At 54.9% G+C, this 27,018-nt stretch overlaps 10 protein-coding genes across 10 annotated transcripts; 7 read left to right on the top strand and 3 right to left on the bottom strand.

Annotated features, from left to right (window-relative positions):
- Positions 1 to 569: 569 nt before the first annotated feature.
- On the top strand, positions 570 to 1,367 carry BO95DRAFT_459534 (alpha/beta-hydrolase; the record flags this gene model as incomplete). Its single annotated transcript, XM_025588660.1, has 2 exons — positions 570 to 683; positions 753 to 1,367. 2 exons carry the CDS (start codon positions 570 to 572, stop codon positions 1,365 to 1,367), a joined length of 729 nt encoding a protein of 242 aa, XP_025446546.1.
- On the top strand, positions 1,231 to 2,480 carry BO95DRAFT_438765 (uncharacterized protein). Its single transcript, XM_025585595.1, has one exon. It carries the CDS (start codon positions 1,541 to 1,543, stop codon positions 1,997 to 1,999), a length of 459 nt encoding a protein of 152 aa, XP_025446545.1. The 5' UTR covers positions 1,231 to 1,540; the 3' UTR covers positions 2,000 to 2,480.
- A 475-nt stretch (positions 2,481 to 2,955) lies between these two features.
- On the bottom strand, positions 2,956 to 4,749 carry BO95DRAFT_404947 (uncharacterized protein; the record flags this gene model as incomplete). Its single annotated transcript, XM_025583980.1, has 3 exons — positions 2,956 to 3,040; positions 3,117 to 4,300; positions 4,366 to 4,749. 3 exons carry the CDS (start codon positions 4,747 to 4,749, stop codon positions 2,956 to 2,958), a joined length of 1,653 nt encoding a protein of 550 aa, XP_025446544.1.
- An 898-nt stretch (positions 4,750 to 5,647) lies between these two features.
- Positions 5,648 to 7,447, bottom strand: BO95DRAFT_220158 (T6SS phospholipase effector Tle1-like catalytic domain-containing protein). The gene is made up of 2 exons (XM_025581187.1): positions 6,989 to 7,447; positions 5,648 to 6,883 (listed from the first exon to the last, which is right to left on the bottom strand). The coding sequence occupies exons 1-2, from the start codon at positions 7,231 to 7,233 to the stop codon at positions 5,698 to 5,700; spliced, it is 1,431 nt and encodes a 476-aa protein (XP_025446543.1). The 5' UTR covers positions 7,234 to 7,447; the 3' UTR covers positions 5,648 to 5,697.
- Positions 7,448 to 9,221: 1,774 nt separating this feature from the next.
- On the top strand, positions 9,222 to 10,946 carry BO95DRAFT_339053 (fungal specific transcription factor domain-containing protein; the record flags this gene model as incomplete). The annotated part of the gene is made up of 3 exons (XM_025581950.1): positions 9,222 to 9,836; positions 9,916 to 10,515; positions 10,578 to 10,946. Coding segments are annotated over 3 exons (1,584 nt in total), but the record flags the coding sequence as incomplete, so codon positions are not given.
- A 617-nt stretch (positions 10,947 to 11,563) lies between these two features.
- BO95DRAFT_459529 (uncharacterized protein) lies at positions 11,564 to 12,322 on the top strand (the record flags this gene model as incomplete). The annotated part of the gene is made up of 3 exons (XM_025588659.1): positions 11,564 to 11,784; positions 11,869 to 12,165; positions 12,226 to 12,322. The coding sequence occupies 3 exons, from the start codon at positions 11,564 to 11,566 to the stop codon at positions 12,320 to 12,322; spliced, it is 615 nt and encodes a 204-aa protein (XP_025446541.1).
- Positions 12,323 to 13,168: 846 nt separating this feature from the next.
- On the top strand, positions 13,169 to 14,370 carry BO95DRAFT_459528 (NAD-dependent epimerase/dehydratase family protein; the record flags this gene model as incomplete). The annotated part of the gene is made up of 3 exons (XM_025588658.1): positions 13,169 to 13,188; positions 13,244 to 13,449; positions 13,511 to 14,370. The coding sequence occupies 3 exons, from the start codon at positions 13,169 to 13,171 to the stop codon at positions 14,368 to 14,370; spliced, it is 1,086 nt and encodes a 361-aa protein (XP_025446540.1).
- A 989-nt stretch (positions 14,371 to 15,359) lies between these two features.
- Positions 15,360 to 16,903, top strand: BO95DRAFT_380522 (zinc-dependent alcohol dehydrogenase family protein). The gene is made up of 2 exons (XM_025583341.1): positions 15,360 to 16,052; positions 16,155 to 16,903. Exons 1-2 carry the CDS (start codon positions 15,539 to 15,541, stop codon positions 16,682 to 16,684), a joined length of 1,044 nt encoding a protein of 347 aa, XP_025446539.1. The 5' UTR covers positions 15,360 to 15,538; the 3' UTR covers positions 16,685 to 16,903.
- Positions 16,904 to 18,945: 2,042 nt separating this feature from the next.
- BO95DRAFT_404935 (ABC transporter ATP-binding protein) lies at positions 18,946 to 23,167 on the top strand (the record flags this gene model as incomplete). The annotated part of the gene is made up of 3 exons (XM_025583979.1): positions 18,946 to 19,060; positions 19,109 to 20,054; positions 20,154 to 23,167. The coding sequence occupies exons 1-3, from the start codon at positions 18,986 to 18,988 to the stop codon at positions 23,165 to 23,167; spliced, it is 4,035 nt and encodes a 1,344-aa protein (XP_025446538.1). The 5' UTR covers positions 18,946 to 18,985.
- Positions 23,168 to 23,227: 60 nt separating this feature from the next.
- Positions 23,228 to 25,450, bottom strand: BO95DRAFT_438761 (MFS general substrate transporter). Its single transcript, XM_025585594.1, has 3 exons — positions 25,111 to 25,450; positions 24,425 to 25,038; positions 23,228 to 24,331 (listed from the first exon to the last, which is right to left on the bottom strand). The coding sequence occupies exons 1-3, from the start codon at positions 25,332 to 25,334 to the stop codon at positions 23,397 to 23,399; spliced, it is 1,773 nt and encodes a 590-aa protein (XP_025446537.1). The 5' UTR covers positions 25,335 to 25,450; the 3' UTR covers positions 23,228 to 23,396.
- Between the last annotated feature and the right edge of the window lie 1,568 nt (positions 25,451 to 27,018).

The raw sequence follows: 27,018 nt of genomic DNA, 5'->3' as shown, positions 1-27,018 counted from the left end.
TGTCACAGACATCAGCAATGAGCTGATGCTATCAATCAGGCAAGGCAGGTATACTCCTAGTGACTTGAACCGCATTGCAATCAAACAACCAAACAAACAGAAAAGCGAGCCCGGTACGGCCTCAGGCTCCACACTTCCCGCCCCCGCAAAGCGTTGGGCGGCGACTAAACTCAATGCGGTACGGATGTCATCTCCCGCCATGCCCCCCCACACATCCCCTTGTGCATCCCCCACGCATCTCATCTACTTCATGCTGTTAGTATAGTTCATGCACATCAATAGCCGTGCAGATGACGCTTTCCCTGGCAGATGCCGCTTCCCCAGGAAGATGGCACTCGCCTCGGGCTAATCTACCCCGAAGTACTTCAGCGCTCAAAGTATGTTGAGCCACTGTGTGAGAGGGCTTGTTATGAATACTGCCCCCAAGACCTCATGCTTAACTGCACCCAGAGAGATTATTATGAACCGTGTGCTCATCGATTGACTGCGTCTCTGGTTCCTCGAATCCACCATAAAAGTGCTGTACTGTGCTGTGGTGTACCCATTAGTGGTATTCAGGCTTTCCAGACATGCCCCTGCGCCGGGACGGCGTGGGGCTGAGCCGTCACTGGCTTGGCCGCGTCGTTTATATGATGCTTGGTTGCTCTGCCTACCTCGGAACAGCTACGGCCCAGACCCTCCAAGTGGACCTTGACTACGGCTCATTTGAGGGAAAGCTCTCAACGATCAGCAACATCAGCTAATGGGTTAAGATCCCCTTTGCGGCGCCTCCGACGGGGGAGAACCGATTCCGCGCGCCGCAGCCACCACTTAACGTATCCGGTATGTACGACACTGACCTCAGCTTTCCGCGTTGCCCACAACTTGGACTGAACGGATCGGAGGATTGCCTGTACCTGGGGGTCTACTCGCGACCCTGGACCACGGGCCAGCCGCTGCGACCCGTCTACGTCAACTTCTTCAGCGGCGGGTTCGTCCAGGGATCGGCCTCGTCGGGCCCACCGGGGCTGAACGCCGCCTCGCTCAAGGTCAGCGCGGCCAACGACTTTGTGGGCGTCGGCCCCAACTACCGCACGAATGCCTTTGGCTTCCTGCCGGGAAGCGAGGTCTTCGAGGCCGCCGACGCCGACCTGAACGTCGGCCTGCTGGATCAGCAGTACGCGCTAGAGTGGGTGCAGAAATACATCCACCTCTTCGGGGGAGACCCTGGAAATGTGACCCTCTGGGGCACTAGTGCTGGTGGGGGTAGCGTCGTCGCCCACACGATCGCCCACGACGGGCAGACTCAACCCCCTCTCTTCCGCCGCGGCATTATGGATAGCCCTTACTGGCCCAAGACCTACGCCTATAATGCCCCGGAGTCGTAGGCTATTTTTGACTCCTTGGTCATCCTGACTAACTGCTCCTCCTCCGACACGGCTGGTAATAGTAGTACTACCACTGCCGGCAATGGTCAATTAGCGTGCTTGCGTGCCCTCGATGTGGACGTCCTCAATGCCGCCGCCTACACCATCACCAAGAGCGACAAATACGGCCCAGCATGTTCACCTGGGCCCCCGTCATCGAGCCAGACACCGGGTTCCTGACGCAAACGCTGAGCGAGGCCGTCCAAAACCAGCGCCTCAACGGCGAAGCCTTTATTGCCACATACGCCCAGTTGGAAGGGGAGTACTTCCTACCCTCTGCCCTCAACCGCTCCACCTCGTCGGGCGACCCGCCGCTCAACGACACGGTCGCCGCGTTCGGGGTGTGGCTGACGGAATTCCTCCCTAGCCTCAATACCAGCACGCGCGCCCGCCTGGAGACCCTCTACCCGGTCGAGGGTGCCACCGAAACCATCGGGGCGTACAACCAGACCTGGGTGCGCGCCGAACTCGTCTTCCGCGATCTCGTGCTCGCCTGCCCGGGCCACTGGATTGCTGGAGGAGCGAAGACCGGTGGCTACCAAATCGAGTACACCATCCCGCCGACCAACCACGGCGACGAGGCCCAGTGGTAGGCCGGCGTTGAGCCCATCCAGGCGGAATACCCGCTCGTCTACGAGGGCTTTGCTGGTGCTTACGCCTCTTTTGTCCAGACGGGTGATCCCAATGCCCATAAGCTTACCAACGCCACCCAGCCCGCCCTGCCGGAACTGCGCACAACACAGGAGGAGTTTGTCGTCACCCTCGAGGGTTTCGAGAAGGTCGCCCTCGATTACCTTCCGGCGCGCTGTGACTTTTTGCTGGATGTGGCGCCGTCTATTCCTGTGTAGGTCTCCATCCTGCTTAGCGAGGATAGGCCAAATGAACTTCTGTGAGACGGCTGAGGGGAGGAATATCATGTCACCCTGACTATGTGTGTGGTCGCAGTCTACTGCGGGTAGCCTTGATGTCTCCCTACTATGAGTTTACTGCAACACAGTACTTCCGATTTTGCTTGTAGAAACTGGTTCCGATCACAACGAACGCCGGATACACGCAAAATACTCACACCGTGACAATGGGTTTGTTTCAGATTACGCTTGTTTCACTTGATTCCATTTGAATAATTAGAGTCAAGGCCAACGTAGGGGTTACTTTAGACCTTGCGCGTCCAAATTGGATGCGCCTACTCCAGATGCTCATGGCCCCTGCGCATGATATCACGTGCTCATCATCGCGCCCTCAGCTTTCACCTTCCCGGTCGCTTCTCGACCCTTTCATCAAATCCTCAACGCTTCGCCCACCTATCCCGTTTCCACACACACTCACGGACACCCTCATCCCCTGCTCAAGAGCGGATCGACTCCTGCTTTCTTGCTGCCTTGGTCTGTACTCTACGGAGCAATTCCAGCATGATAGCTGTCGGAAAAAGATAAGCCATTGAGTGGTATTTTTGTCGCTTTCTAAATTTTCTCTGGGACGGAGGTCCAGGAGATCAAATCATCGATGCTCAGCATCTGTTCTCCTTGGCTTGAACCGCACAATTTTCGTCCTAGAATGCAAATTTCAACTGTACGCTGGGAACAGCCGTGGAATTTGCCGGCATGGAGAATGTCACATTCCAAAACTCGAAGTTGCTGAATAACGATTAGTATGTTCCGATTTGACATAAGATACCAAAGATAGAAGGTGATGTGGCGGAAGAAGACTCACTGAATAACCTCACACGTGCCGCCCAGGAGCCCGCAGAACGAGATCTCGGGAACGGGATCAACAGTACCGCCTACCACCTTGATCGCGAGCCCGTCTACATCCTCAAACCCTGCGATATCACGCTTCGCGCGGAGGGGGTTCGAAGCCAGAACGAATGTGAAGGTGCTCGACGCGTTGCCCAGCGGGTATGTCAGATTCAACGCGTAGGGGGCGACGTCGGCTACCAGGGCTGTCTCCTGCGGATAGAGGTTGAAATACCCGATCGAGGCGTCAGGGCGGAGCCACTGCACGACTGCTGGGCTGAACGAGGTTGAATCCTCAGAGAATCCTCCTACGACGGACTGATTGAAGGAGGCCGTTCCGATGGTCAGATTGCGTGACAGCCAGGTGGTGATGTTGCGCGGTTCGAGATCCGCCGGCGGTGCGTAGGCGTGCCCGGTGTAGGTACGTTGCTCCTCCTCCGCGAACCCTTCAAGGCGTGAGCGAGCAGCAGCAGGTACGAGGGTCCGATGGAACTCTGACAGAACGGCGATGAGCGGCGCGATCTCGAAGTCGTCGGCGTGGGCCATCGTCCAGACCGGTGAGGTCGCATTAGGGAAGACATGCTCCTTGTCGACAAGCGACCACACCCACAGCGACATGATGGCCACGTACTTGTTCATGTCGTAGCCGTACGACCGGTCCCACGGCCCGGCAAAGTTGCGCAGGTTGGCGTTCCACAGCTGCGACTCGTAGCCCCATATGCTCTCGATCACGCGGGGCGCCTGCTGGCCGATGGTGGCGTTGGTCGCGCCGAGGTACTTCGCTGCGATGGTGAGGGCATACAGCGAGACTCCGGCATAGGTCGGCCCATTAAACTCGGAGAGCGTGCCATTGCGGTCGAACAATTCCAAAAAGGCGCGGGCGTCGCTGTCGCCTGCGGCTGTCATATTGGCATTGCCGAACTTGCGTCCCGTCCAGGACCCCACCACCGTCCGCATCAGCCAGGCGTTCGAGTACGCGGGGTACAGATTGTCGCCATCTACGCCGCCAACGCGGTAAGTGTCACCGACGGTGTTGTTGTACAGGCTGTCGAGGATCAGCTCTTGCATGGAGCTGGGAAGTCGGTCTCCGAATTCCTCGTAGATGACAATCAATGCCGTCCCGATGAACCCGCGCCAGTTGGGGTCCCATGAATTATAAATCTTGCCACCGTCAGCACTCTCGCGTGATCTCTCAGCAGATGATCGTCGGTTGGGTATGTACTCACAACAGGAGGATAAGCCGGCGTCCCCACCGTCGGTTGTTCCGGGTACTTGGTGTAATCGCCATACCACTGCACTGAGACATTCTTCTCCTGACCTCCGATGACATTCTGCAAGATTCTCACCGCTTCCTGGCGATCCTCCCCTCGATCACGTTGCAGCAATCCCGCCGCATACCATACGCTCGACCGGGTCTCATGTGGCCCGGCCGCGAGCGGGAAGTAGAAGTACCGGAGATACGCGGCAGCAGGGTCGTAGATCGCATCTTGGATGACCATCGACTCGTCGAAGAGATTCTGTGCAGAAGTGCTGAGGTTCACGGCCTGCACGCCGGTGGCACCCAGCAGACCCAGCCCGAGAAGTTGAGCCCGGTTTGTTATGAAACGCATTGTCGACGGTCCTCTGTGGGGGGGGGGGGGGTAATCCGTACCGTGGATTCAGTCACTGATTCCTGGCTGGAAGCGCATCCCTGTCATTGACGGTACTTTATAGCCAGTACCTCTACCGGAGAAATTTCACCGGATAGCACCGCGATGGCCGGAAATACTGTTGACGAACGATGATCTTGATTATCCTTGGACCAATGATGCCTTGCAGAGGGTCAGCATGTGGGGCAAAAGACCAACCCTAAGCGGGGCGCGATAAGATAAGCCCCCCATATTACCCAGCCGAGGTTGTTTGTGTAGGTGTTTTCCCCGCATCGGTTGCTCCCGGTGGTACCACCAGCCACCTTCAATGTCTTCCCAGCCACCCCAGATAAACATGGTGGTCTTTCGTGGAACGCGGCGAGAATGGTTCGATTGCGGTGATGATGTCACTGTCCTATTTTCTATTGCTCAGCTTGGATAAGTGAGATCTGTCGTTCCGTGAGGTTGTTGATGGTTTGTTGCCGCGTGACTCAAGTTTGCATTCCGGAGACGGGGCGTGGCATGGTCTTGTTCGGTTGATTGTTTTTATCGGTCGTTTGAATACTTGAACCATCGTACCATATTGGGGATGATGGATGGAAGAGGAGAAGGGAGCATTGGAACCTATATCTTGCAGGATCAATAAACGTCACCCATTCATCGAATGTTCGACTACGGACGGACGCGGAATCAGTACCTGCGACTGCGGCAGATTCCTCGACCCGGGAACCAGGTACATGAGTGTGTTACAGTTACACCGTCTCGCGCATGCTCTGTACTTCCCAATGAATGTTGTAGCACAGTACAGTACCTCGTCACTTGCAAGATGACGTTTTGCAAGGTGACTTCCATCCCGGTGGAAGCAATTCATTGATGCTATAGCACGACGCAAGCCAAAGAATAACCGTGCCCCCTGCCCACCCAACCACCCTACTGCCTCAACCTCCACTTCACGTACGACTTGGAAGGGTACCGCCGCTCACTCACCCGCGCCAAATCCCCGACACACCCGGGGATATCCTCATCAAACCCGTAGAAATCGTAGACCACAGCGTTATCATCTGGGATCAGCCGGTCCCGCAGATCGAAGAACAACTGATACAGAGCCGACACCTTGCCTCGGGTCCCGCGCAGCGTCCGCACCACGTCCAGAAGCAGCGACCCAAACGGCGCATACGACAGGACATGCCCGTAGACATCGCCGTCGCCGGTGCGACCGGGCTCCCGCGCTCTGCCACGAATACTCTCCGTCACATCCTCGATCACCCGCTCAATGTTGGCTACCACTTCATAATTCACGGTAGTGCTCTGCGCGCGGATAGCCAGCAGCATCCACCGCAGCGCCAGATCCGCCAGCACATGGTTGGGCTCGATGACCTTGCTCGCGAACCCGAACCACCGACTGGCCAGCAGGGACTCGAGCCACCCACCGCCGAACTCGCGCAGAAACCGGAACCGCTGGCGGCCGAGATCGTAGTGGCACCCCGGAAGCCACTCCTGCCGCGTAACCCCGAACCGCTCCCAATCCCGCCGGCAATGCCTCGCGCGGTCCCGACTCACGAGACACGGCTGGAAGACAAACAGCCGATCATGCAGCGAGACCGCATGGTGCACATTCGCCACGACCGTCGAGACATGCTGATCGTAGAACACGGGCCAGTCCAGCCCGACCCCGCCGGTGTACTCGGGCATGCCCAGGCTGCCGACCGTGTCGAGGAGGCCCATGAACCGGATGGGCGGGTGGAACCGCGGCGCGGTGCGGTCCGCGGGGTCTTCGTCGCCGATCAGCGGCCACGACTTCGTCTGCCGGAAGCGCAGGGACTGCGGGGCGTGCGGCGCGTTCGTCGCGTACGGCGACCGGTAGAGGTTGTAGACCGTCTCGCACAGCAGCCGGGTTTGCGGGGCGTCGATCTCGTTCGTGCCCGCGATCCGGACCGGGTGGACGATGCCGCAGTTGTTGATCATCCCCGCGACGGCGCGCGCGAGGTACGCGCCCCGCGACAGCCCGAAGAGCCAGATCTCGTGCGTCGGGTAGGTGTAGTTGTGCACTAGGTATTCGTAGATCGTGATGCATTGCTGCGCGATGTCTTGGCCGGTTACGCCGTTGAAGAGATAGCTGGGGGGGGGGGGGGGGAAGTGTTAGTGATGCTTTGGAATGCGGAGTGGGCTGTGTGGTGGGTGGTATTCGGTATGATGGGGTGGATAGCGAATGGGGACATACTCGAGGAATGAACTGCCCAGTCCTACACCTTCAAGGTAGAGAACTCCGTCCGGAGACTGGATCCGGGTGCCGATTGTTACCCCGAACAGTTCGGCGAGTTTGTAGATGTTGCTTCGCGTGTTGGTCTCGCGACCGCACCAGGTCCCGTCGCAGAGGATGATGAGGGGTTTCGTCGGGTTGTCTGTTGGGGCGGGACGGGTTAGCGTGAGGGACGGTGTCGGTGTCGGTGTCGGTGTAGCGGACATGATTGCTCTTCGGCAGGCAGTGATGAGTATGGTAGGATATGTGAATGCATGGAGTGCACCGAGAGAGGGAGGAAGAGAGAGAGAGTGAGTGAGAGAGATCAGCAAGAGAGGGGAATGAGAGGCAGCTACTGCAGCCTTAGCAGGCAAGCGGCACGGGACGGGCTATCCATGGGTCTCGGGCTGGTTGACGTCGCGGGGACCGTGCACACGAGCTCCTCTCCGCTTGGCTCTGGCTTGCCATTGATCGACGCTGAAACCCTATACGAGTACGATCGGCTGAGTGTCAGACACGGAGTGGGGTGCGATGAATAACTTTATGTGTGATCTAGAGCGTGGGGACTTCGAGGTGGTTGTTTGCTTTTGGTGTGGTTCTAACCTGTCTTTGACGAGTGTTAAGGAGTAGGTTGTTTTCGGCCTGAGGGCACCGGATGACCGTAGTCCAACTTAAGTACCTCGTAATAAATCCAACACCCTGGTACTCTGAGTTCTGCCAGGAGTTAGGTTCGTACTCCTTATCATTGGCTTTGGTCTCGTCGTCGGACCATCAAATCAGTACAATCGTTGTTAGGGTGAGAATTATTGAAAGCAAAACAGACAGTACCCTTCCAATCCCGCGAGTACAATACTATCATCAGGCTACCTGCATAGTAGAGCGCTGATTGACATTCCACTGGGCCCTTATGATCTCATATCAAAATCTGCTATGTGAGAGACGTCCCACAGAGTTGTGTCGATTCAGCCCTGTCGGGGATTCAACCCCGTCAAGGTTACATAAGTGAGGACCTCTATGCCTGAGGCATCAATAAGGCTCATGATCCTGGTGTGGACGGGTTATAACAAGGCAGTGCTTGTTAACACTTGACCTGTATGTACCATCTCCCAGACTTTCCAGTCAAAGCAACATACGGCAAAGTTGTGAAGGGGAGCCCAATCCATTGATTCATGCACATTCTCGAAACTACAGCATAGCATTGTCAAGATGGGTTGAGAGATGCCGATTGTCAACTGGTTCGGACCGGGCGGTTTCAGTTCCGGGTACAATTCCGTCTGTAATTCCGACGATCACCCACTCGGTCAACAATGCCGATTCAACCGGAGACTCGCATCACACCCACCACCTCATCTCCTCCGTTCGGACCACTCTTCCAAGTCAGCAGCTTCGATCCCTATTTCACCAATCTCTACCTCTGGATATAACAGTCAAGCCGCGCGTTTCCGGTGGCTTCCACCTCAAATACTCACCAGATGCCGCGAAAACCAAGTGGGGCTTCTTTCTTTCTCTACAACCAACAAACAACCGAAAAGCTTTGGCTGATCCGATGCACCAGATCCACGGAAGCGCCATGCAGCCGAAGTCCACAACAGCGGCTCTGAGCTGAACCTGACCAGCTCGAGACGACAGAAGCGGGGGAAATATGTCTCCCAGGCGTGGTGCGTTGCTCGTTCCATCTTGGATTCCGATCTCTCCACGCACTGCAGGCACTAACGGCCTAACAGTGACCAGTGCCAACAAAGAAAGATCAAAGTAAGACACCTTTTGATTTCTCTGGGATCCGTTATTGCATTGCGAGTCCGATGGAAGAACTGGAATGATAAGTTAGTGTGACGGATTACCCCTTTGCACACCTTGTGCCGTGTATGGGCGCGCATGCGGCAAGCGAAGCACCGACATGAGGCGTCGATCGGCCAGGAACCAAACGCAGGGTATTCAAGATCGCGGCTCGTCCAGGAGGCGTGACAGTCTTGAAACAACGGAGACAGTTCGCTCTCACAGCACCATGCCCCTGAACCATTCACCTGAGAATGATGATTACGAGGATAGCCCAACCACCAGAGAGCTGGCAGTGCGCTTGGAGAACCTGGAGCAGCTGGTTCATCGCAACATCGGCACTTTGGCTTCCAATTCGAGCATAAGTGTACATGGGCGAGATCCTGACACTCTGACTGCGACACACCCTGGTTTACGCTCGGAAGGGACTCGTACAGATATTACCAAAAGGCGGAAACATTCAACTCAAGTCCAACAACGCAGCTTCTCAGGGGAGACGTCCATTCAATACACTCTTGATCAGGTGGAAGGTCATTTGGTGAATTCTGACCACAGATTTGAGTCTGCGATTGCTGTGAGTCCAGACCGAATGTCGACACCGGCCTTGACCCCCCCGTCCTCTCCAAGTGGCGAAGCCACATCTCGCGTGGCATCCGATCTCCACAGACTTCTGCACAGACATGGCATTGCGGCAGACAAGACTGAATGGGATAGATGTATGCACACTTTTTGCAACGAGATTCACACCATGTATCCACTCCTTCATCTCCCGACGCTGTGGCATCGATACACGGAGATGTGGGCCACATGGTCTTTGGCAGATCCGGAGCGCCGTATGCCGATCGGCCGCCACAAACAATTTGCGATGGCTCAGCTACTGATTTGTCTTGCCACGGGACGTTGTACCGCATCCCCTCGCATCGCTGGTGCAGAGGCTCGGCACTCTGCGGGTTGGAGTCTATACAGAGCGGCGGCAGAGCTCGTCGGCGACATACTCAATTGCTTTGAGGAGTGCTCCGATCAGGTCTTGGTGCTGCAGACTCTAGCTTTGATGGTATGACCGACTCTGTTTTCACTTCCTGTTGTTCCTGTGGCGAAGGGGAACGCTGTGAGCTGACTCACGTGACGTCCAGGTCATTTATCTCTTCCGTTTGGATATAATTGGCAGGGCAGAAAAGCTCCTCGCGATTGCCATTTCTCACGCTCAGTACCTGGGGCTTCATCGGTCCCTGCCTGCTATGGACGGGCTGAAACCATCCGACGTCGAAATCAATCGGCGGCTTTGGTGGTGTCTCTATACCATGGATCGCCGACTCGCCATTGACACTGGACGCCCATTTCTAATCCAAGACATGAACGTGAATACACCACTACCACAGGGCCTAGATGATGATTGCCTCTTTTATCGTCAAGTGTGCACAAATTTGAGTCTAGCCTCCGCTCCGAAAACACACGGCAGAGCCACAGGCGCAGTGACCCCAATCCCGTATCTTGCTGCAATGGTGATCTATTCTCGAGTGCTGGCAAAGGTTTGGGAGGGGATGTACGGCGCTGATTCAGCCATGCAGTCTTCTCCTCGAAACAGTCACCTGCTTCGCGAACATTTCGAGCACTTGATCTCTCGGGCGCAAAGGGAGGTTCCACCAGAGTTTGTCTACCACCTTGGGCAGGAGGAATCCCAATCCAAGAAGCCAGTAGGCTGGCTAGCCAAGCAGCAAAAGCTCATGCGGGTCGTATGTTCATCCTAGTCTCGAATAACTGAAAACTTCTGGAACAATCTACTGACACCGTGCAGCGATGGCTCTCGCTGCGTCTACTCATCCGCAGGCCCATGCTTCAAGAGACCACCTCTTCCCCAGCCATCATTCTTACCGGGCTGGACAATGAACGGATCTGTGCACAAATTGCCAGTGACGTGATTCAAGATTGCATTGAGATTTGCGAGGAGCAGACGGTCTTCACATATCCTTTTTTTCATTATCTACTGAGCGCTGCCATCATCTCAATCGGACTCATAATAAAACAGCCGTCTTGCAAGGATGCATTTGGCGACATGGCCCTGAAAGCAATTCATGCTTTGGAATCCTACCCTCGTAAAACATGGATCTCAGGGAAGTTGATCCGGAACGTGTCAAAGCTGGGTCACATCGTACGGCGAGTCATGGCTCACAGCGCTCCCTCCGAGGGAGTTCATTCTTCCCGCCTGTTTGCCAACCGGGATTGCGTTTCGAGAGAATCAGCGGAAAGATCATTCGAGTGTGCAGATCGGGGGGAATCCGTGGTACAAGAGATGCAGTGGCTCGAGGCGCTTTTTGGCAGTTACCTCGACTCGAACCTTATCGTTCGTCCTGGTGAATGATTGTGTAAAGCCTAGATTCTTGAATTCCACGAGCAAAAATATTGAGCGTAAACACCAATGTCAAATGTCAGTTGATGAGGAGCAACTTAGCATACAGTAGGTCAAGTAACTGCTTCAGATCAAGCCCATCCCGTCTTTTTCGTTTTACACAGTCGATCGATACCCTTCGAACTGCCTCCCAAGCAATCCATACTTTTCTAGATCATGTGAATTTTCAAATCGCGTTCAATTATCTCTCTGATTGATTGATCAGGAAGTGAAGCTGTGCGACTGCTCCAAGCCCGCCATGACCACATGATGTCGCCATATCCCGCGCCTACCAAACATCCCTTGCAGTATTTACCGCACCGCTATTCATAAATTGACATCAATCCCACCATTTTCATCAACTTGAACACCTAACTCCTTTCCTCCTCCAAACCATGACCGACATTGCCCAAGATGAACCACCAAACTACCCAGTTCTTGCAGAAGCCACCCTGATCAAATTCGAAGGAAGAAACTTTCAAGTCGGGACACGCAGGTACTTACTAAACCGACTCGTTTCCGAGAAAGTATACCGCCCTTACATTGAGCGCCGGGCTGTCTTCCATGCCACAAAGCTCGATGATCAGCAGCAAGTCGTGGTCAAATTCTTCATCCAGTAAGTCCCTGCCTCATGGTGTTCAAATTTGTCTACTTCTTAGGAAGGCTACTAACCAGCATCTCTACTGTCTGATACAAATAGCCAGCACCCAGTCCTCAGGCGTGGCTGCGAGGCCAGCAGGCTCTTCAGCGGCATCGCTCAACCCGGGTTCACATGGGAAGTACAAGCATTAGAGGCAGCACGGGGAGTGAACGGCTTCCCTCAGCTCCTGCACTGGAAATGCACCGTCAAGAGCCCGGAGTTCGAGAATCCGGGCGGGCGGATGAACCTCATTGCTATGACGCGGTTGCCGGGCTTTCCCCTGTCGTTTTATATCGACCACCTCCGCGGGCAACGGCAGATTGATGCGATCAGGGCACGAGCTGTGGACCTAGTTGAGTGAGAACGGGCCTTTTGCCTGCACCTCTGCTATTTTGATTGCTGACTTGCTTTCTACAGAGCGCTGCGCCTACACGGGCAGGAGCATGCGGAGGGTGACCCGGACAAGATCATGTATGATCCAGCAAGTGGCAAAGTGTATGAACCCTCTGCCTAATCTCGCTGCCCTTTTCTTGCGATTATTGACGATTTTGTAGTGGAATCTGTTGTCTCGGAAGATCAGTCGCCATTCGCTCTACTACCGAGCAGAACAATCCAATCACCGAAGACAGTCATGTGCTCAGGCAATTTGGACTTAACATCTGGTATAAGTACTGTAACAGGGGGGGATACGAGTAAAGGAAATAACCTCCGGGAGTGTCGGATTGTGTTTTGCTGGAATATCATGTACATGCCTACTTACACGTACCAAGCGTCTGACCGGCTTGGAAATTGTCCAAGACTCAAGCTCAGCTCGACTAGCAACTATGATTAAGAATTGGGTACCTCGTTCACTCTTGTTGAGCTCCGTTCTCGATGACTTCAATGCGGAGCTGTTTCTGGTTAACTTGTTCTCTGTATTGAACGCTATGTCTCTGGACAAGTGCTTTGTAATACGACGTCCGTGGAAGAGAGCAGGAACGCTCATGCGAGAGAAGGACAGAGAGGTTAGGCGCGCGAGTGCCCCAAAGTGAGACTACCCTGGTAAAAATGCCATATTGTAAAGAAAGGAGAAGCAGTGGATGGCGCCCTACTCCTCAATCGTGCCGCGTGCAGCGAGCTTCTCCAAAATGGGGCGATCTCCAAGTTTGGGGATCTCGCGTCCCCACTCATGGACAACTCAATCATGTTTTGTAAGCAGGGAAAGATAGCATGGTTCGATGTAGTCGATTCATTTCTTAATTCCGCGATTGTGCCCCGCGTCCGGGTGAGTGAGTTCTAATTCTGATGTGAGGGACATTGACATTGACACGCGTTGGCCTGATCCACTAACTCACGCCGACATTTCAGTCAGCCTGCAAGTATGGCTTTGAGGATCTTCATGTACGCAAACCCACTACAGACCCAAGCAAGACAACAACAACTGATTGAGCATCAGCACCGGCGCAACTGGCCTCATCGGAGGCGATTTCTTACACATACTCGTGGAAAAACATCCGGACTGGGAGATCGTCGTTCTTGTCCGGAACGTCCGCAAGATCAGTTTGCTCCGAACTAACTATCCAACCGTTGAGATTATCCCAGGGTCGCTGGATGACGTCGACCTGCTAGAGCAGGAGAGCAGCAAATCTGATGTTGTCCTAAGTATGCATCGCAGGGGACATGTGCAGTGCACTCTACGTACAGAATCATTGACTGTGATCAGATTTCGCCAACTGCGACCACCTCCCCGCTGCAGAAGCCATCATCCGAGGTCTGGCCCGGCGTAAAGAGCAGGGCACGGTAACTCACACCTCCGGCGCCAAGATCATCGCCTGGGAGATGGAGTCCCAGCCCTCGAACTGGGGCCAGCTGATTCCGCGCTACTACAATGACCTCGAGGGCGTCGCGGAGCTGACCAGTCTGCCATCCGCCGCCGATCCCGAGCCCACCGGCTACGACCACGTGCTGCCCAACTGGGCGGCGCATCGCGACGTCGACATGGCCATCCTGCGCGGCCGCGAACACCCCCAGATCCGCACCGCCATCGTCTGCCCGCCGACCGTCTACGGGCCCTCGCGCTTCCCCGGCTTCACGCGCTCCATCCAGGTGCCCCGGTTGCTCAACGTGATGCTCCGCCGCCGGAGGGCGTTCACCATCCACGGGAATGAGAACCGATGGCACATGGTGCACACGCAGGACATTGCGCGGATGTACCTGTTACTGACGGAGGCGGCGGTAGACGAGCACTCCCCAAGGGAGCTGTGGAACGAGCACGGGTACTATTTTGCGGAGAATGGCGAGTTTGCGTGGGGGGATGTCACCCGGCGACTGGCGGAGTTGGGGTACCAGAGGGGGTGGCTGGACTCGCCGGAAGCCGAGGATCTGCCCAATCATGTCGTGCAGCGGTTCTGGTATGGCGGCCAGATGAATGTGAGTTCCACGAGTTTGGGGGTCGCGCGCCGCGCCCGCGAGATGCTGGGCTGGACGCCCATGGAGGCGGATATCTTCTCCGATCTCGAGCGTATGTTGGATGTGGAGGCTACGTTGTTGTGGCTGAGATCAGAGGCTGGGTCTCCGATTTGATAGTCCGAAATTCGGGACCGTTTGATGTTTGAAACTTCTCCAATGTATTTGTTCTCTGGTTGCTTGTGCAAGGGCTGGAGCACATAGACTCTATATACGCTTCAGCCTGTAATGCCGTGATTGCTGGGTTCATTATGTATTGTAGGTCAGCTTGTGTCAATAGCAACATCCTCCACACACTCATGGCTCTCAATTTGCACATGGCAGAAGTTTGTACATACATCTATGTACAGTAAAAACTCAATATAACAAAGCTGAACCATACGCAACCAGGATCTAACAGGTCAAGCGTTGTGTGGGGTCATACATCCTCATCGTTTACCACGCTAAGGACAAACTTTATACTCGGAACAGAGGTTTACACTTCCCTAGTTCCAGCAAGTGATGCAAAGTTATGTGGTAAATTAGTTAAAAACGGCAAGTCCTCGCCGGTAGATATATGTGTCCATTACACTCACGTTTTCAGTATAACAAAGATCATACTCAAATTAACCGGTTAGCTGATCATAATTGATGTTTGATCCTTATTCCGGATTCCAGTCCTCCACGAGGCCCTTCCCGGCCCTATCCATCGTACGCATATGATTTCATTCTCCAACTGAACCGTCGGATCATAATCACGTGACTGTTTGTAACCCCCTACTGAATCAGAAACACAAGGAGGACAATCGATCCAAATTCCTACCCAATACTTGTACTAAGAGGCGTTTCTCAAATCTCCAAGACTTTTTGCTTACAAATGATGGCACCCTCGTAGCCCCGCCCGGGCCCAAGATTTGACACGCCCAGGGCTGGCTGAGATTGATAAAGTTGCCCCCGCCGGATCTCCAAATTTGGAGAAGCAGGTTATATCAGTTTGGGGATAAGCTTTCCCCAACACTCGACTCTCCAACGCCGCCGTTGAAGGCCATGACGTTCCTTTCTGCAAACTGAGCTGCACCTGAATTATCTCATGAACCATTTTTTCCCCCACACACCGCATTACCAAGGTGAGAACTTCTCTCCATGCAGAAGAACCGGGACATAAAAGCTTGCCAGGAGCTCCTGCCTTGACCGACTTCCATGTTCAGTTTGCCCTTTCCAGTTCACGCTTGAGTCAGATCTTTAACTACCAACCACCAAAATCCACCAGCCGATTCCCGATAGTCAACCTCGATCCTCAAGAATCATGCCCAGCCAAAGAGTCATCCGCATCAACGGCCCTCGCAACTCGGTCGAGAACCTGAAGGAGTTCCAGGAGTCCGTGCCCGAGCCGACCAAGTACGAGGTTCTGGTCAAGGTGCACGGCGTATCCCTAAACTACCGAGACATCGGCGTTGCCACCTCGCTCTACCCCTTCCCCGTTAAGGACAATGTGGTTCCTTGCTCGGACGCCGCTGGCGTTGTGGTGAAGGTCGGTGAAGGCGTGAAGAACGTTACTGTTGGTGACCACGTGATTGGTACTTTCGATATCACCAACCTCTTCGGCCCCCAGTTGAACTGGGAGAACGGTCAGGGTGGTCCGATTGACGGTGTGCTTCGCGAATACGTCTGCATCCCGGCTGCCTCGGCGGTGCAGGTCCCCAAGGAATCCGCCTTGTCCTTCTGCGAATGGTCGACTCTGGTCTGCACGGGTGTGACTGCGTGGAATGCGCTATATGGGAATATTCCCCTTCGTCCCGGCCAGACTGTTCTGTTCCAGGGTATGTTGATTCTTTCCCATCCATTTCCATTACCTTTTACTCCGTTTCTTCCCCAACCGCTTCTCAGTACAAAACCAACGAATCTATCTAACATCAACCCAGGAACCGGCGGCGTCTCCATCACCGGCCTGATCCTGGCCAAGGCGGCCGGCGCCCGCACCATCATCACCTCCTCCAGCGACGAGAAGCTGAAGCGCGTTCAGGCCGACTACGGCGTGGACGATGTGGTCAACTACAAGACCCACCCCGAGTGGTCCAAGGAGGTTCTCCGCCTGACCCAGGGCCAGGGGGTCGACTACATCTTTGAGAACGGCGGATCGGGCACGATCGGCGAGTCCCTCAATGCCGTCAAGATGGGTGGCAACATCTCAGTGATCGGCTTCCTGTCGCAAGCCGACCAGGCCAAGATGCCGGACGTCGCGGCTCTTGCCCTGTCCAAGGGCGCCGTCGTCCGCGGTATCACCGTCGGCTCCACGCAGCTGCTCCAGGAGGTGACGCGCTTCGTGGCGACGCGGGGTCTCCGGCTGCCCGTGGATAAGGTCTTTGATTTCAATGAGAAGGCCGTCGTGGAGGCCTACAAGTATGCTGCCTCTGGTGCGCAGATCGGGAAGGTGTGCATTAAGGTTGCCTGAATGGAAGGGAGTGCATTATTAGGAGGAATACTGGCTTAGAGCTGTTTCCTCCTTTCTCTTGGCTTGGAATGTGCATTTGGAATATTTGTAGCATTGGGGCTTAAATTGGGACTTTATGGCCGCATCTGTCCGCTGTATGTATAATGGAGATATACTTCGTGGGAGCCTTTTGAGAAAACCAATTTATGCCCTCTGGATGAGGATTCAGCATTCCATGGGACTGGATTCGAAGAGGGCACCAGCCTACTAGTATCCTGGCTGTAAAATCAAGTCTGCACAGACTCGTTGTAAAGAGGATCCGTATCCAGGTCTCGACAGCCTACCTAGTCTTCCACACCGTCTAAAGAGCGAATGATTTGACTTGCTGATCATCGACCGTGGCTTATCCCACGTGTTCAAATAACCTCTCTACTCAACATTTACTCTGTGTCTCTAACATGTAACGAAAGTCTTGACAGGCTTTCCTTGAGGAGCGGCCTCTTCAAACAAGTCTCAATATGTCATTCCCCTGCTTTCAGCATCGAAAAAGAAAGAAGAAAAAGGGAAGCTTATTGGGGCCACTAGGTTGATGGTACATCATCGTTTGTCGGGATGCTGAGTACCCATACTCAACAGATTAACATGATCCAGTTAGCCTACCGATCACTAAGATCTCCCTCAGCATTCCCTTCACCAAACAATCGTGAAAGTGATTTTGCCGTTGACTACGGCGGTCATCTTCCTTCACCGTCCCCACAGCTGCCAAAATCTTGCTTGAACATCTTCTAGCAATATGAGCAGCGGTAGCATGCAATGCTCAGAGCCCTCATGACCGTAGGCAGCCGGCCGATTGTCATATCTTATCATTTGGAAGTCTATGGTCAATAGATTGCGATCATGCCGCTCCATCCTCCTCCGTCAATCGGACCCAGCAGACTCCTATCATGTGCGGAACCGCTGAGATATGTTCGCAGGTCGATGTCTCACCTACGCTCACGGATGACTCACTCTCACGATCAAAAGGTGGGGGCGAGGGCGAACCCGGGTTGTTGATTCGGGAGGAATCCGTGAATGCAACGCGCGAGGTCAATGACTTGGAAGGCTTGCAATTCTCAAATCTGCTGGGAAGGTACCTAGTCTTACCACCTGATGGACTCGGTCCGGCTTGCCTCCCGGTGTAGGGGGGTTTCGATGTGACGACCGGCGGAATCCCGGTGAACGAAACCCCTCCTGCCAAGTGTCAATATCTGGGTCGATGTTACATCGTGGGAGGGTGTCCGGGCGCTGTGTTGTAAGTAATATACAAAATGTTTCTTTTTTTTTTTTTGCTTTTTTATTCTTTTTGCATGTAAAGCGATGGAAAATGGCGCAGATGGATGCAATTACTCGGCATAGGGTTAATGTTACTGAGGAGAGTAAGTATGTTGCCACTGTTCGCTTGAGGTGTCTATTTCGCTACGCTCCTACATTGGCCCCCCTCAACGGCCCTTGATTTGAAAGTCGAAGCCAATTTGTCGTCGCGAGAACTCCCCGCCGCCGGGTGAGACATTTGATCTTGACTAGGTAATGATTGCGGACTGATCAGCTCCGAGCTGGACGGATCTGTTTGGCAAAGCTCTCTTTCGATAATGCCATTTTTTCGGCATACCTGCGAGTGTGAAGGGGTCAGCCAGAACATGTTGCACTTGTGTTCTCACAAGCATTGGGCGTATAACTGAAATGAGAACGCTCGCGCCATTGTGGCCCTCAGACAACAAATCAAAATTCGGTTCCTTGAGAATAGGTACCTCATGGAGGTAGTTGTTGAGCGTCGGAAACAACATCACATGATGCCCAGACAGGGTCTAAGGCACATTGATGGGACACGAAGGACTAGTCTAAGGTGCCTGCACTGGAGCCTCCCATAGAAGCCTACCTACGAGAAACTACGTTCAATCGGGAAGGTGACAATCTTCCAGCGGCTGCTGGTGGGGACAGGGACAGTGAGTGAGTGCTATGTATATTTGCAAAACGAGGGCGGAAATTAATACCGTGTATGGGGGTTACAGCTGTATTAGGTATGATACCGTAATCCGCGGAGACCCTCTTATCTGATGATCTGATAATCTATCTAGGCATGAGAGACCATTTTCTTAGCTTTTGTTTTACGTAAAGAATGCCAATCCTGCCGACTGACCCTAGTCGGAGTCCGTATTGCTTCCGTGGCCGAACAGTTGTCGGTCGAGTGATTGCCGGAATCGAGGTCAATGGTGTTCTATACCTGCTTCCCTCGAGCTTTCACAGTCACTGCGCCGCTGCCGTCTAGGGTGTTGCTGCTTCACAATGTCAGCATCAGAGCCTTTGAAGAGCGATCAGACGGAAGGAGCTGTCAAGAGCGCAAGCCACGCACAGAAGGCTGTAAGAATTCAACCTCGTCATCTCTACCAGAACCACTGACCGAGATAGATCCTCCTGGTGTCGCGATGCATCCCGAAGCCGAAGGACATCAAGACTATGTTTAGCTTCATCCGTCTGCTGTTCTCGCTCAACCACACCCGCGTCGACCTGGCCCTCATACTCGTCGGCACCTTCTTCGCCATCGCAGCCGGCATTCCCGAGCCTCTGCTGGGAATCGTGCTCGGCCAGCTCATCAACGAGCTCAACGATGTCTCCTGCTCCGCGACCAGGTACGACTCGTCCTCCGTCCGGACGAAAGTTCTCTATCTGATCTACATCACCATCTTCAACTTCGCCGCCATCTACATCTACGCCGCCTGCTGGGCGCTGGTCAGCGAGCGTCTGGCCCGCCGCTACCGCAAGGGGTACTTCCGCAGCCTGATCCGCCAGGAAGCCGCGTTCCATGACACCCTACCCTCGGGACAGGTCATCTCGCGGCTGGTGAGCGACATCGAGACGGTACAGTCGGGGACCTCGGAGAAGGTGGGCATATACATCGCGACGCTGTCGTATTTCATCACCGCGTACATCGTGGCCTTCATCAAAGTGCCGGTTGTGGCGGGGATTCTGGTCGCCATCGTGCCGTGCTTCTTTGCCATGTCGCTGGTGGGAGGCCACTTTACCTCGCGGTATGGCAACCGCGTCGGGAAACATGTCGATCGGGCGACCTCCATTGCCTCTTCCAGCCTGTCGCATCCCCGCATCGTGCATGCTTTCAATGCCCATCGACGCCTGGAGGAGTTGTTCTCATCGAATCTGTTCAACGCGCGCAAGGATGCGTTGAAGAAGGCAGCAGTGCATGCGGCCCAGATGGGCTTTTTGTTCTTTATCGTGTATTCCTCCAATGCTCTGGCGTATTGGAAGGGTGCGCACCTGATTGCGGACTATATTGATGGTCTTGGGTCTGGGGTCTCCCTTGGGGCCGTGTACACGGTGATCTTTATTCTCATTGATGGTAAGTTTTGTTTCCTTGCCTCTTCCTTCGATTATTTGCCATTGGCATTTGAGAACCTCTCATTGGTCTAGCTCTAGCATGTTGACTGATGTCTTACAGCCTCCTTCATCTTGAGTCAAGTCTCCCCGTACATGCATGTGTTCAGCGCCGCCGCAAGTGCATCCGAACGGCTGTTGGAGGTCATCAACCGTGACTCTCAAATCGATGGCACTTCAGAGACGGGGAAACAGAGCGTAGACCTCGCCGATAAGGAGATTGTTTTCGAAGATGTGAGCTTTACATATCCCGCACGTCCTTCGAATTCCGTTCTGCAAGGGGTCAACTGTTACATTCCGCCAAAGAAACACACTGCCATCGTGGGTCCGTCAGGCGGAGGCAAGTCCACCATCGTGGCACTTCTGGAGCGGTTCTATGATCCATGCTCCGGGGTAGTCCGGATCGGGAGTCAAGATATCCGTGCGGTGAACGTGGCAAGCCTGCGCGGGCAGTTGGGTTTTGTTCAACAAGAGTCCCAACTCTTCGATCGGTCGATCCTGGAGAATATCGCTTACGGGCTCGTTGGGTCTACCGCGCACGAAAGTCTGACGGAGGTGATTCTCGATATGAGTTTGTCGGCTGTCGTGGAGCAGATTCAAGCGGGGACCCCGGAAAAAGACGTTCTCGCTGCTTGCGATCCTAGGATTGCCGAAATTGTTCGTCGGGCGAAAGAGGCTGCCGATAAAGCTAATGCACTTTCGTTCATTGAAGCCCAAGCCTTTGGAATAGCGACGAGTGTTGGGACTGCTGGGGGGCAGTTGAGCGGTGGTCAACGGCAGCGCATTGCTCTTGCGACCGCACTTGTTCGTGAGCCCAAGTTGCTTGTACTTGATGAGGCAACCGCTGCACTTGATTCTATCAGTGAACGCTTGATCCATGAGGCCTTGCTCAAGGTGTCGGGGACTACGACGATAGTCTCCATCGCGCACCGTCTGGCGACGGTCAAGGACGCTGATCAGATCATCGTCATCGAGAAGGGACGAGTGGCTGAGTATGGATCTCCGCAGGAGTTAATGGACCAGGGTGGTAGGTATGCAGCGATGATTGCACAGCAGAAGTTGGATCAAGGGGAGGCGCCAGAGCTTGTGACAGCCGCCGGCAGCATGAATGATAGACCTGGCATTCACACTGAGCTTGTGCCTGTCACTGAGAAAGACAACATCCACGAGAAAGATAAGATCGATGCGACCGGGGAACGGACGTCAATACCACAGCAAGAGGACCCCCACCACTCGAAGCGCCTAACCTTGAAGATCTGTTTCTCTTTTATCCGCCCTAATCTTCTTCTGATCATACTAGGGCTGGGTATGTCGGTCATTATTGGTGCTAGTTATAGCTCAAACGCGGTTCTATTCGGCAATACGCTGGGAGCGCTCAGTCCATGTAAAGGCACTCCTAGCATCCGACACAGCGGAAGTTTCTTCGGCCTCATGTTCTTCGTCGTCGGACTCGTAGAGTTCTTTGCCAACATCATTGGCGGCTGCGCCTATGGGTGGGCTGCAGATCAGACACTCTATCGCATCCGCGTTGCGTCCTTCCGCTCCTTGCTCGCCCAGACTATCACCTGGCATGGCACAGATGGACGCAGTCCAGGAACGCTGATCTCCTACCTCACCGGCGATGCTTCAGCTATCAGCGGCCTGACTGGAACAACAATTGGTCTTTTGCTGGCAACAACTGTCAATTTATTTGCCGGGATTATTATCTCGTTCATCGTTGCGTGGAAGATCTCCATTGTCCTCCTGCCTACCATTCCTGTCCTCTTGGCGGCCGGGGTCATGAAGCTCCGCGTACAAAATCAGTTTGCCGAGCGGCACAAGAAAGCGTTCTCGCGGGTTACCGAAATCACCGTCGAGGCGCTGGGGAACCTGCGATTTGTGGCTGGATTCTCGCTGGAAAAACAGCTTTACCGGGAGTTCATCCATGCGATCCAGGGCCCATACAAGAAGACCATGAAGGCTATCGCCTGGGGCAACTTCTGGCTGGCTACTGCCTTCAGCGTCAGCAATCTGATCAGCGCTCTCGCTTACTGGTGGGGCTCCAAGCAGATTGCCTCAGGTCTTTACTCTCAAACGCAGTTCTTCATTGTCCTGCCCGCGCTACTCTTCAGCACTCAATCCTGCGGCCAGATGCTCGCCCTTGCACCGGACCTCTCCAAAGCCGGCAAGGCTGCTTCTCGCATCGTGGACTTGGTGAACACCGACTCCGCAGAGAAGGAAGCCCAAACGGACAGGCATAAAGGGAGAATTCCGTGCGGGGAGAAGTCTGACGTCGACATCGAAGCCAACCCAGCCTTTATGCCTTGCTCCGAATCGACGCCTTCACCTACCCCCATTGGCGCCGAGCTGCGTCACGTGCGGTTCTCGTACCCTACCTCGCCGGACCTCCCCGTCCTCCGCGACCTGAGCCTCACCTTGGCTCCAGGGGGATTCTACGCCCTCGTCGGCCCCAGTGGCTCGGGCAAATCCACCATCCTGGCGATGCTGGAACGCTTCTACTACCCATCCTCGGGTGCCATCTACATCGACAATCAGGACATCACCCGCGTCCGCTCCACGGACTTCCGCGACGAGATCGCCCTCGTCCCGCAGGAGAGTGTGCTCTTCGAAGGCAGCGTCGCTTTCAACATTGCGCTCGGAGCTCGGCCCACCGACATACCCACGCAGTCCGAGATCGAGGCCGCGTGTAAACTCGCCCAGATCCACGACGTGATCATGGAATTGCCGGACACGTACGAGACGATCTGCACGCACAACGGAAAGCAGTTCTCGGGCGGTCAGCGGCAGCGGCTGGCGATCGCACGGGCGTTCCTACGCAAGCCCCGCCTGTTGCTCCTGGATGAGTCAACGAGTGCGTTGGACGGGGAGTCGGAGAGGAAGATCCAGGAGGCGCTGCAGGGGTTCGTGGGGAAGACGACGATCGTGGCGATCGCGCACCGACTGCGCACGATTTATCGGGCGGATCGGATTTTCCTGATTGAGGAGGGTCGGTGTACGGTGCAGGGGACGCATGCGGAGTTGGTGGAGCAGAGTGCGGTTTATCGGGAGAGTGTGGTGCATCAGTCGTTGAATATGTGACTTAGAGGTGTCGTAGGCGGTGGAGGTCAACTTGTGTGAATTCTTTAGAGTGGAGAACTTGGTAAATATTAAAACATTTGTACGGAAATAAAAAGGCCGTCTCTATTGACCGGCACCGATCAACCGCAACATCACACTATTAAACACCAGAACGTAGCACAATAACACTTGATAGGATAATTACCCCCTCGCTCTCGCAACCTTCATCACCTACATACTCTCTCCCAACCTACAGCATCACCCCCTTATTCTGCCTCTGATCGACGCTCACATTCTTCCAGATCAGAATACACGGGAACCCGAGCACGAGCACCGCCGTGGTGGCAATACAGCTATACTTCTGACTCTCGCCCCAGGCAAAGTTGATGGCCGTGCGCACCTCCGAGCCCACGGGGTAGGCCATCTGCGCCAGATACCCACCGAGATAGATATCGGCCCAATCCTTCTGGGCCGCCGCCGGCAGCGCCTGCCGCAGCCGGTCCGGAAAGACATTGGTATACACCGCCGACCCGACGGTATTCCCGGCCGCACCGCCCAAACTGGCAAACAGCCCCAGCACCGACAGCATCATCGGCACGCCATCGTGATCCGCGACCGCCATGACCGCCATATCCTGGCCAATGACCAGCGTGCCACCGGCAATCGCAATGAAGATCTGACACATCACCACATACCCAATGGGATGGTGCTCGCCGCGGAAGTAGACCATCAACCCGGACCCTAGGATCATGAGCGGGAGGCCGAAGTACAGGCACGCATCCCGGAAATGGCGGGTGCGGCGGATGTACAGCCCGAACAGCGGGGCCCAGAAGCACGACCCGATGTTGTAGATCTGGTTCATGTACCCGCCCTCCGCCGGCGTCAGGTCGTGCACCACCATCGCGAAGTTCAGGAAGTACAGGTCCCACGCGGCGTAGCCGAGGTTCAGGAAGGCGGACAGGAGGCACGCGCCCAGCACGGTGCGCTGCCGCAGGAGCGTGTACCGGATGAACGGGCGGCGGGCGTACAGCCGCTCCCAGCCGGCGAAGGCGAGGAGGAGGATGAAGCCGACGGTGAGCATCGCGATGAAGGTCGCCGAGCTGTATTGCGCCCGGCCGTAGACGGTTAGGCTGAAGGGGAGGAGGAGGAGGATGAATGAGGCGATTAGGATTAGGGCGCCGACGACTGTGGGATTGAGGGTTAGTTGGGGGTGGGATAGGATAGGCGGGAGGGGATGGCTGGGGTGAGGGGGAAAGGGGGCAGGGGACAGGCGCGTACCGTCGAACTCGTGGATGTAATGCAGCGCGGACTGGGGCCAGGTGCGGTTGCTCTGGCGGGGGGTGTAGATGCCCAGTTGTTTGGCCTTGCGCTCGTGGAACTTGAACACCACCGCCAGGGGCAGGAACACGCAGGGGAAGATGATGGCGAAGGCGCCGTAGGCCCAGCGCCACGAGGTCATCGCCAGGAACGACTGCGCGGCGAGCGGGCCGGTGAACGCCGTGCAGATGAAGGGCGTGTTGGAGAACCCGAACGCGAACGCCCGGTTGCGCAGGCCCGAGGTGTCGGCCATGAATACATCCAGGATCAGGTACAGGGCGTTGTAGCTCACCCAGTACAGCACGTAGCCGGCTGCGAACCCGCTGGGCCCCGTGCAGGCGGCCAGGACGATGATCCCCAGCACGAAGAGGCATGTGAAGATGAGGAGGGCTTCCGCGCGGCCCCAGACGTTCAGGATCTTGGCTACCGGTAGCTTCATCACGCCGCCGACGACGGTCGCGAGGATGGCGGCCGTCGAGATCTCCGGGGCGGTGTTGAAGTTCGCGTATGCGTAGACCAAGACGTTCAGGCCAATCGAGGAGTGGAAGGCGAGCATGAAGAAACAGACCCAGATCCTGGGATGAGGGGACATTTGTTAGCCTGTTTTTTTTTGTTGCAGGAGCTGAGGGACAGGCAGGGTAACGAACCAGGCGTAGATCACCAGCAATGTCTTCTTGGTCCAGACGGAAGCTGCGGCCTCGACCTTGTTGAGGCCTGCTGCTCCGTCCTCCATGGCTTCGTTGACTTGCCCTTGAGCTTCCTTGTCATTCGAGGTCGGGGGTTCGTGCTTCTCAGGGTCGGAGGCAGTCACTTGATCCGGGGATGAAGTCTGATGGACTCGAGTACGATCGAGCGAAGCACGACTTGCCATGGCTGGTTTGTGAAGTCAAGCGACACGATGTCCAAAGGAAGAGTAGATCTTTGCCAAATGTTGCGATCGAGAGGAGCGCGGTTTAAGACACGCGTCGAAACAACTGAAAAAGGTATCGACAGCACCGGCAGACAGCCTTCCGGGGAACATGCGTCTCACATGGGTGGCAACAGAATTTTTCCTCCTCGCTGGCGTAACTCGGCTTGGTGGCACTATTGATCCCGAACGAGACTAAAATCTGATAGTGCACCGTTTTCACTCCTCGGCGTTGGGAAGGGTCGTACGACTCCCACTGCGGTATGGCTGGTATCTCGTCTCTGAAAATTACCGTCGGGTGGTAACAAGGAACAGCATGGACCCTGTTTCTCACGATTGACGTATCAGCTCTCGCGCAGCCGCTCGGGACCCACGCACCGACCAGCATCTAATCTGATAATCGCATCTAAACTGAACCCCTGTTCTGAATATCGCCCGCCATTGGCCCCTTCGCTTCTTGGCATGCACTCGCAACCATCTTTAGTGAGACCCTGAACTCAATTTTGCTAGGAATTGGTAATCAGATCCTTGGCATGCAAGCTCAATTTACTTTAGCGTCCCCCAAAAGTCAATACCGGGCGGATTATCACGCAGGACCTGACCAGTAGCCCGATCCAGTAAGACACATTCTACAGTGCCACAAGCGGAGAGGGCCAACCCGTCGAGCTTTGATGTGTGGATATTTTAGGTTAGCTAAGCGGCCTCCCATCATGTGCATTTTCCTTAGCGTGTAAGCAGAGTTTTCCACGCCTGTTGGCCCCGCCCTGTCGAACCATAACCCACCGATCACAAGCCAGTCGGCGTAAATCAAGCCTTCCTTATCAATCTGATAATCGCCGGTACCGGCATCTCGCACCGGGGTTGCTCGGGATATGATCTGTCTGCGGGTTGCATGCCAGTGTCGTGGTGGTCGCTGCTTGATTCTGTATACTCCAGTCTTCGAGTCAAAACAATATAGGCTGTATTCACTGCTCATGCAGATTACAAGTAGGCCACTTTCCACCACCACAGCCGCTTACTGTCTCGGCATGATCGGTACAACATAGTAGCGTAGACCCGTGGACCTCACCGAAAACATATTCCTATGATGAGAACCGATCGAGTAATGATTACCTCAGCAAGCTGACGATACGAGCAAGCGCGGAAAGCGCTAGAGATCGTGCTGCCAAGAGAGGGGGCATGTCTCGCCAAGAAGCAATGTCTCATTTGCCCCTGTCTGTAGGATAATCTTGGCAGGTTGCGGGAAATACCAGGTTGAAAATTACCATCATTGATGACAGACATATGCAGTTGTAAAGCGTCACTGCGTGGGGTCGGCCGGTTTCATGGTTGCTAGATTAGGATAGGTCGTTGTCCTGTACTGGTTGATAGTTCCTCCCCGGTGTGTGAATAACCCGGAAGGAAGGCAGGAGGAGGGATGGGGAGCTCATGTAGCAGTAAAACAGATAAAGAACACTGGGCTGATACGGATAAATAGAGAGACGGGAGACGCTCGTTATCCGCGCTGAACACGATAGAGCTGATATGGTGTGCAACCACAGACCAGCACGCAGTCAATGCTCGTTAGATCCTAAGACTCGAAATCATGACGGTACCAGTCCTCAAACTCTGGGGGCATCTCTTGGGTCCAACTAACGGGCTGGGAGAC

This window comes from Aspergillus brunneoviolaceus (genome assembly GCF_003184695.1).
Source record: "Aspergillus brunneoviolaceus CBS 621.78 unplaced genomic scaffold BO95scaffold_6, whole genome shotgun sequence".
In the NCBI taxonomy this organism is placed as follows: domain Eukaryota; kingdom Fungi; phylum Ascomycota; class Eurotiomycetes; order Eurotiales; family Aspergillaceae; genus Aspergillus; species Aspergillus brunneoviolaceus.
Note: the sequence above shows the minus strand (reverse complement) of the source record. Positions and strands in the feature narration are given on the sequence as shown.